The sequence below is a fragment of the Lipotes vexillifer genome, unplaced genomic scaffold, assembly GCF_000442215.2.
Source record: "Lipotes vexillifer unplaced genomic scaffold, Lipotes_vexillifer_v1.1 scaffold342, whole genome shotgun sequence".
NCBI lineage: Eukaryota > Metazoa > Chordata > Mammalia > Artiodactyla > Lipotidae > Lipotes > Lipotes vexillifer.
In genome coordinates this window covers 309,027-317,896 of record NW_006786802.1, presented here as the reverse complement: position 1 = coordinate 317,896, position 8,870 = coordinate 309,027, and the positions used below count along the sequence as shown (strand labels likewise).

Here is an 8,870-nt window from a genome sequence, read left to right as displayed (position 1 = left end):
CCCCCCCCCCCCCCCCCACTTAATACTACTTTTTAAATGTACTGTGCTTAAAAATATTAGTCCTTAAGATGAGTACAAACGATGTCACTAAATTAAGATTTCTGCTCTTTTTGGGGTTTTTTAGTTCAACAATTACTTATTCAACTGAATGTATTTTAGAGTCTTAATTCATTTCCCCCCAAACTTCAAATGAGAGTAGCAAATTAAAAACGAGAATAACAATACTGACATACAATTTTTCTTCAACCCTTTTTCTTTGCCTAAGTTACTGCTAGAGGAAGTTATAAAATACATACTTCTTAAAAAGAAAAAAATCAGGTCAGGCATAACCTCCTCTAACTCCTTCAGTTTTACCTCAACGTTTTACCCACTGCTTCTGGTGGGACAGATTATGTACCCCTCTAATACAAACCACCACCACCTCCCACCAGCTGCCAGGCACTGTGGTGCTTTAACATGCATTATCTCATTTAATCTTCTCAACAGTTCTAAGGTAGACGTCATCACTATCTCCATCCCACACATAAGGAAACTGTAAAGTCCCTGAGTGTCCAGAGCTTACACTCCAAACACTAAGCTACCACTTTCTATGTGCATCCGGGACACCACTCATCTCTTAGAGCACTCAACCACTGAAACAAAAATCATGGCAAACTTTAGAAGGGAAAGCATGATGCATTAAGCAGAGTTCTTATCCTGTAAGGTGATACTTGGAAGCTGAGGCTGGAATCATTTGATGAAGGTTCCTTCCTTTGGTCAAAACCATGTTTACCTTCATGGGTCACGTTGCTGAACTACAGGCCGGCAAAACTGAGTAAGCTCAGGTGCCTGCTATCTGGCAGCTCCCAACAAATGCTCTGGCTACGCTATCATGGGACAAACGAGCGTTACCTTCGGAGGAAAACCGCAAAAGCCCTCGACTATGTGTCCAAATGTTTACTGGTCCTTACTCAGAAAAATATGTATTGATGCATACATACGTTAGCTTATTAATCACAGTCAACATCTTTCCGAGGGAAATACTATTAGTTATCCTACTTTACATAGTAAGGAGCTGAACCCACTGCCCAACGACGCACAATCAGTGAAAAAGATTCTACCTCACCTCTAATTCCAGAATTTCCATGAACTTGCATGCCCTGTACTTCCCGAAACTCCCTGGCCTTCATTTCTTCCTCTTCCAGGTTTCTAAATCCAAACTGAACTTGGAAAAGGGACAGCAGGCCAGGCAGGAGAGTCGGAGGTGGCAAAGTCATGCTCTCTCCAAGAGCCTCTTCCCCTGTAGCCTCGCTGCTCAGGAATCGGCTAGAGTGCCCGGACTTTTTCAGAGGCCCCCGACCCGGCGCTGCGCCTCCCCCTTCACAGCACCCGCTTACCGTGGCGGAACGGCGTCCTGCGACTCCAGGCCTCAGCCACCTGCTTTTTCAAGGTTTCCTCCGTGACAGCATCCGAAAACTTCGCCATAACCTCTTTCTTTCCCTTTTTCCCTGCCCGGCCCGGGACGGGCTCAGCAGGCCGCTTACCACTCATCTCCTCGCAAGCTGCAAGACCCACGTCACGCTAATCTAGCGGCTCTTTTCCTACGGAGACTGCAATTCCCAGAATGCCTCATTTCCCGTGTGTCTCCACCGCTATCTAATAGGAAGTACCAAAGTAAAGGGAGGCGGACCCCATACCCAACTGACCAATGGGAGCTCCAGATATTGTGGCCATCCCAGCAGCGATTTGGATCGATGTTGCTCGGTCGGGCAGGCCACCGCCTCTCTACTTCCTGCCGCCAGAGGCTCCGACTGCACTTCCGGCGTACGTACGGCTCCTCGGGCGCTTTCTTGTTAATGGCGGGCGGCGGTTGCTGAGTGGGTCGCAGATAACGGCTGCCCGCACAGGGACCGTCTCCCTGCCTCTCCTTTTCCGCTCGCCGCTAGTGCCCGAGCTCGCCAGCATGTCCGTGGTGCCGCCCAATCGCTCGCAGACTGGCTGGCCCCGCGGGGTCAACCAGTTCGGCAACAAGTACATCCAGCAGACCAAGCCCCTCACCCTGGAGCGCACCATCAACCTGTAAGTGCGGCCTGGCCCTCGCGCGCTGTCCTGTCGGCATCCCCTTCGTCGTGAGCGCCCCTAAAGACTCCAGTCCTCTCCTTCTGGCGCGCCCTCGGGGGATTCCGCTTCTTCGATCTCCAGCACCACGGGGCTAGAGTCCTAGTTGAGAGGGTTTTCCCTTTTCTGGAAAGATAGCTTGTTCCCATGCCCCTGCATTCAGTCATTGTAGGAAAACCCCCTTTGTTGTGAACTCATTCTTTCCTCACCTCTCCGGAGATAAGCGGCCGCAGACCGTGGTGTTTATCCTTCAGAATCGCGTGTATGGTATCGTATTGTGTGTTTTTATTTGGCATGAGTGGTATAACGTAACATCGCTTTTGCAGTTTTCGCTTTGCTCTAATAGCTTTCGAGATCTAGTATAATGCGCAGGTTTTGTTTTTTTCCTCTGTTTCTTTATTGCGTTTTAGCTCCTGAATACACATTTTATTCGTCTGCTCAGGGCTATCTGGCTTCCCCCTATGCATTCACGTGTCTTCCCTGCCGCAGCAACAGGATCCAAGCGCCCAGGAGGGCCCATCTTGGGAGGGGGCTGGGGTTTTCTTTGTGGTTGGGCTTCAGACCGTGGCGAGGACCAAAATGAAGCTCCAGAGATCCCATTGCGGGCTGCGTTTATTTTCAGCATCTTTCTGTTTAAGCTCTTCAAGCCATTGCATTTCGAAGCCACTCTCAAAAGTAACCTCGCTGTGACAGGGAATTGACATTCGGGCTGTGTCTTGCTCAAGAAATTATGTGTGCTTTTTTTTTTTTTATTTTTTTTAATCACCTCTGAAAGTTTGTGAGGCACCGTGGTGCTGACTCTAATGGAAGAAAACGGCCAGTTTATGCTGGTCAGTATTTAAAGGGTGCAAGGATTTACTGATACTGGTGTTTCGGTAGGACACTTTAGGTGTTTCTCTATTTTATATTCAAATAAATGAACTTTCTTTCCTCAAAAGCGATTTGAAATTGAAAAGATGGTTATTGTTGTTTTATTTGACAAAACAGGTAGTGGAAATTTAGGTAATAAAAATGTTGGGTTTATGAAATCTGGAACTAGTCGATAGTATGTATATAAGTTAATATCTTTAGCTATTACACTAACAATAGCATTTTAATTTCCTATGATGTCTTTAGAAAAATCCTTGTAATATTCCCATGAAATGGGAAAGGCTAAATGTTCTTCTAAAAAATGTGAAAGCACAGCTTCTGGATTACTTTCACTGGTAATTAGAACTAGGACTCACAATTTTCCCTTGATTTACCTTGATTATTGGATCAGTTTGCATCAAGCCATTATGTGGAACTAACGGTGAAGATGTTTTAATTTTTGCTCCATTAAAGTTATGGGTTAATGGATTTGCAGCACTTTTCCTCTCCTATATAAACACAGTATTCAGAAATGATTGTGTTGTGAACTCAGTTCACGTGGGTGAGTAATGGTCTGAATTGAAAACAAGTTCTCTCTCCTCCAATATATTTTATTAGGAAGTATTGTATGAGATATTGCATGAATGCTTACTTTGCAGCCGGCACTGGGAATAATGCTGGGTATACAGGGGTGAGGAAGTCAGGTGTAGTCCCTGCTTTACAAAGCTCACAGTATGATGGGAATACTACAGATGTGTCTGGGCTGGCACTCTCATTTCACAGCTGAAAATTCTTATATTTCATCTTGATGGCATCTCGTGATGGGAGAGCTGGCTTTTACAGTAGAGATGTGTTATAGCTGTCTTTAATTCTTTCTAACTCAGGTTGTGAGAACTAAATGTTAATATATATAAAGCATTTTCTTTTTAATTGCAGGGCACACAGTGCTGTGTGGGATTGCTGCTGCTAGTGATGAAGATGTTAGATTTAGCATTGAGTCTACTGGGGAAATTATTAAAATCTTTAAAGCATCTTGGAAATAGTTCATTTTAGTTATTTTAGAGCTGCTTCACTTATGCCTAGAATTTGGCTTCTGGGATTAAAGTAATTTTTTAAGTTTTGGCAACCTTGATTTGTTCCCCTTTCAAGAATAACTAAGTGGATTAGTTATGCTGTTGTTGATTTCTAATGCAAGGTGTTTTGGTAGACTAAATGCATTGGGGACAGACAGGTGTGACCAAAGCATTCTTACTCAAAGGCTTATAACCAAAGGCTTCTTATTGTAAGTCTTATGATCGAGGGGTTACAAGGTAGTACCTGTGATGAAATATAAATATGAGTTTTTAAACTATCTTTGAGGAAAAAAATCTTACTAGGCAAGAAGAAAACTGTCTTCAATATAACTCATATTTTGAATTCTTGATAAAGGAGGAGAGAATATTCAGATTACATCAAGTGGGCAAAAGATTCAAATGAGGGGAAAGGAAGAATAGGGATACTGAATAGAATAAATGCAGAAGGCTAAAAGGCTTAGAAGGGAAAGAAAAGTTCATCTGAAGAAGAAAGGTATGAGAAAAGTCTGAAGATTGTTGACTGGGAGAAATAGAAAATAACTGGGGAGATGATGGAAAGTGGTGTCTCAGCTTGTAGAAAAAGAGAGATTAACCATTAGCGCCCACAATTAATAGAATTTGTGATTAGTTTAGTAGAGGAACCCAAGGGCGCATTAGCCAGGTTGGCAGTGTTAGTGTAGCATCCATGATCTAAAACCAGAGGATTACCAGTTATTCAGATAGCCACTCCTCTAAGCATTTAAGGGCTTTAAGGATACTGTCATCTGTGCTTGAAAGTTCAAGTATGAAGTAGCAGCTTGATCTAATGAAAACTCTGGCCTTAGAGTCCAAAGAGCTAGATTCTAGTCTCCGCTGTTTTATTAACTAGTTGTTTAACTTTGGACATATCCTATTGTCTCTGAGTGTAATATATAAACTTTTTACCATGGTTTCCTTATTTGTGGTTGGTATCTGTCCTGGTAAGTTATGTTCTACAGTTCTCTGATGTTTGTCTTTGGATCACAGGTACCCTCTTACCAATTACACTTTTGGTACAAAAGAGCCCCTCTATGAGAAGGACAGCTCCGTTGCAGCCAGATTTCAGCGCATGAGGGAGGAATTTGATAAAATTGGCATGAGGAGGACTGTAGAAGGGGTTTTGATTGTCCATGAGCACCGGCTACCCCATGTGTTACTGCTACAGCTGGGAACAACTTTCTTTAAACTGTAAGTGTCATTGGAAATTAACAACTTTTAATAGGATTGCTGTTCTCTGCAGCTTTGGAATACAGTTTTAGCTTTTAGTCATTTATCTCAACAAACACTGCTGTTAATGGCGTCTTTAGAAAGAGAAACTCAAAAGCATTTTTTTCTCCAGTGCAGTGCTCATTTATTGCCTAAGTACAAATCTGCATGTTTCTGTGTATTGTTGATGTTAGTGACTGAGCTTGATAGGAGCCCTATGAAACAAATGAGTCTGAGTTCAATTTCTAGGTGTCTTTGTAGCATTACTAAGAACAATTGATATTATTTCCTGCTTAGGATGAATAGTGTTTCCTATTCTTAAAATGGGTTACATTTTTATAGATAATTGTTTAGTTTTCTCATTTAAGCTCATAAATCTCTCAATACGTGTTTAGTCCACAACTATTTGACCAGATTGTACCAGAAAGAGAGTTCTCAAATACCTAGTTTGGAAATTTTGAAAAATGCCCCATTCTTAAAATCTAGAGAATGTGGGTCCACTGCTTTCTGGGCGTTTCTCCACTCCATTATCACCAGATAACGTCCAGAGAGAAAAGAGTGGGATGGACTGGTTTCCAGCAATTATGTGATGTTTATGTAGCGGTACCTATTTTGTTTATTTAAAACTAGGGTTTGTGTACTGCTAGGCGACTTAACATTATGAATTCAGTTTTCTAGCACATTCTCCCCCTCCATTTGACATTAGTTTGCTTTGATTGCCTTATGTGATACTGAAATGTGTTATGCAGTTACTTGATAGAAATAATTATTATTGTGTTTTTCCTGTTATCCCCAAATTGTATTAAGTTGAAAGCTGAAATTCTTAACCTTTATACAGACCTGGTGGTGAGCTTAACCCAGGAGAAGATGAAGTTGAAGGACTAAAACGCTTAATGACAGAGGTATTTTTCTGTTTAACCACTTTGACGGTTTCATTAATGCTCATTTAAATACCATCAACTTAATGCATAATCAGGTTTTTTTATGTCTTGAAAGGGATGAGTTTATTTTAACTATTTAGTTTTCAATAAATAAAACTTAAACCTGAGAGTATTAGTACAATATTTATTTTCTGCACGTTGAACTTATACTTACTTTACCTTAACATTATTTTACATTGATATTGTATATACAGCAATAATGGTTAATAAAACAACATTTACTGAGTACTGACTGCTAAGCACTTTAAGCGCTTTACATGCGATAATTCCTTTACTCATCATAACAGCACTAGGAAGTGGGTACTATTATTAATCCTGTTTCACCGATAAGGAAATTAGAGCACAGAGTTCAGGTAACTTGCTTGATGTTATACAACTAGTGTGTCTTGAAACTGGAGATTTGAATGCAGGTAGTTTTATTCCAGAATAGGTGTCAATAGAATTTTGACAAGGGAATGATTCCTGTTATATACCTGTTTTCATTTTTGCCCATATCTTTTAGGCTTTGCCCAAGTTGTGCTACTTCTTAGACGTTGTTCTAATGTCTGCCTCTAAAGACTTGGGGCCAAATGTGTATAGATGCTGGAGGTTTTTGAGATTGTAAGCTGTTTTCATTACTAAATATTTTTCTTTTTCAGCATGCAGTCCCCCCACCCCCTTAGTTACAAAACTAATACATATTCTGTACAACAGGTTTGGCAAATACAGAAAGTAGGAGAGACAAAATTAAAATCACCTGTAATTCTACCACTTTGACCTATTGGTTTGTCTTTTTTGTATTTTTTAAATGCATTACAACTCTTAAATATTGTGCTGTGTTTGGACTTTCATTTACATATGGTAGATTGAACCTACCTGCTTACCTCAGCTTTTTCTCAGAACTCTACCGACAAGTAGTAAAGGGGTTTTAGAAAGATAAAAATCCAGTAGGATTGAGGGAGTGCAATATCAGATAGCAGCAAGAAAAAACTGTTAGAAGCTAGAAAGCAGATGAGCAAATCATAACTGACTTAGCCAGAACCTCAGCCCAGCAGAAGGGCAAGTCCAGGACCCAGCACTGTAGAACACCAGAAAGGCCAAGGAATTGGGGGTGCGCCTAGTGCCTAGTGAAAGAAGGGGCATGCATGGACTGAAAACTGAATTGACTGGCAGTCTGTATAGGATTATTTATATACCTAGATCGTCTTCCCCACTCTGTACATTTAGGCAAATACTGGCTGCTGGTTAATTCTCTAGAGATTGAATCAGAAAACACTAAACAATGAAAAAGTTGAGGAGGTAGGGAGAATACATGAAAGTTTACATCCTGAATAGGGAGACTTACAGACTTCAACCAGTTTAATGGAGGGACATTCTACAAAATACATAACTAGTACTCCTCACAACTGTCAAGGTTATAAAAAATAAGGAAAGTTTGAGAAACTGTCACAGTCTAGAGGAGCCTGAGGAGAAATGCAAATATAATGTGATATCCTAGATGGGATTCTGGAACTGAAAAAAGGACATTAGGTAAAAACTAAGGTCATCTGATTAAAATACAGACTTCAGTTAATAAGGAGGTATCAGTATTGGTTCATCAGTTGTGGCAAATGTGCTATCCTTATGTAAGATGTTAAAAGTAGGGAAAACTGGGTATGGGATATATGGGAAGTCTCTGTACCATCTTTTCAACTTTTCTGTAAATGTAAAACTGAGATAAACTGTCTATTTAAAAACAAGAAGAATGCTTTTAAAAATAGAGGCAAATATTGGGGGAAAACAGCTAAGAGTTGAAAGTTATAGCCAGTGGGAATGGTGAAGTGGGACAGGGAACTGTTCTTTCTCATTACGAATTTTTGACCAATTAAAATATATAGAATATAGCTTTGATTAAAATAATATTATGTTATACATATTTATAGAAATGAAAATTGTGAATTTTGCACACTTATTTCTATAGGTTGGTTAGATGGGTGATTTACAAAAGCTACAGTTGATTCTAGAAAAAACTATTGTATGCCATTGGCTGGTGTAGGTAATTGATCACCTTTGGTTTTCCATGCATAGCAAGGGTATAGAACAGATGTGTTGGTCCTCCATGGTTATGTTGATGCTAGACTGCTAATTTTGAAATAATAGTGTGTCTTGGGCAGAGTGACACAGATAATAAATAATAAACAAATTATAGAAAGGAAATCCATGTGGGAGGCATATTAGCCATTAGTCTCCGTTAGGAGTGCTGCCAAAGATATTTTCTTCCCTGAAGAAGGATATTCATGGCTATGTATATTTAGTTGTTTACTGGCTCTATCATTTCTTTTTGACAGATATTGGGTCGTCAAGATGGAGTCCTGCAAGACTGGGTTATTGATGACTGCATTGGTAACTGGTGGAGACCAAATTTTGAACCTCCTCAGGTTAGTGTTCAGTTACATTTGCTGGGCATTTGGGGAAGTAGAAAGCTGATTTAATTCCAGCCATTTAAAAAGATCATAGTAGAATTTGACTTGAAATTTCCTTTCTTCCCTACTTAATTTAAATTTAAAAAGCCAAGCATTTTTTTCTTTTAAAGGAAAATTTCAAATATATACAAAAATAGAATAGTAAAAGTAAACAAACCTCATTACCTATCATCCACCCTCAGCAGTTAGCAACTCATGGTCAAACTTCACCAACCCTATCCTTCCCCTGACTGCTCCATTCCTGC

At 40.2% G+C, this 8,870-nt stretch overlaps 2 protein-coding genes across 2 annotated transcripts in view; one reads left to right on the top strand and one right to left on the bottom strand.

Moving 5' to 3' along the window:
- OGFOD1 (2-oxoglutarate and iron dependent oxygenase domain containing 1) overlaps positions 1 to 1,639 on the bottom strand; it is a 39,730-nt gene extending 38,091 nt beyond the window's left edge. The window contains exon 1 of the mRNA XM_007459441.1: positions 1,377 to 1,639. Within this exon, the coding sequence (XP_007459503.1) occupies positions 1,377 to 1,530 (154 nt within the window). The 5' untranslated portion in view covers positions 1,531 to 1,639. The remainder of the gene's footprint in view (positions 1 to 1,376) is intronic.
- A 161-nt stretch (positions 1,640 to 1,800) lies between these two features.
- NUDT21 (nudix hydrolase 21) overlaps positions 1,801 to 8,870 on the top strand; it is a 13,757-nt gene continuing 6,687 nt past the window's right edge. Inside the window, exons 1-4 of the mRNA XM_007459440.1 lie at positions 1,801 to 2,058; positions 5,025 to 5,225; positions 6,082 to 6,145; positions 8,491 to 8,580. Coding sequence (XP_007459502.1) covers positions 1,943 to 2,058; positions 5,025 to 5,225; positions 6,082 to 6,145; positions 8,491 to 8,580 — 471 coding nt within the window. The 5' untranslated portion in view covers positions 1,801 to 1,942. The remainder of the gene's footprint in view (positions 2,059 to 5,024; positions 5,226 to 6,081; positions 6,146 to 8,490; positions 8,581 to 8,870) is intronic.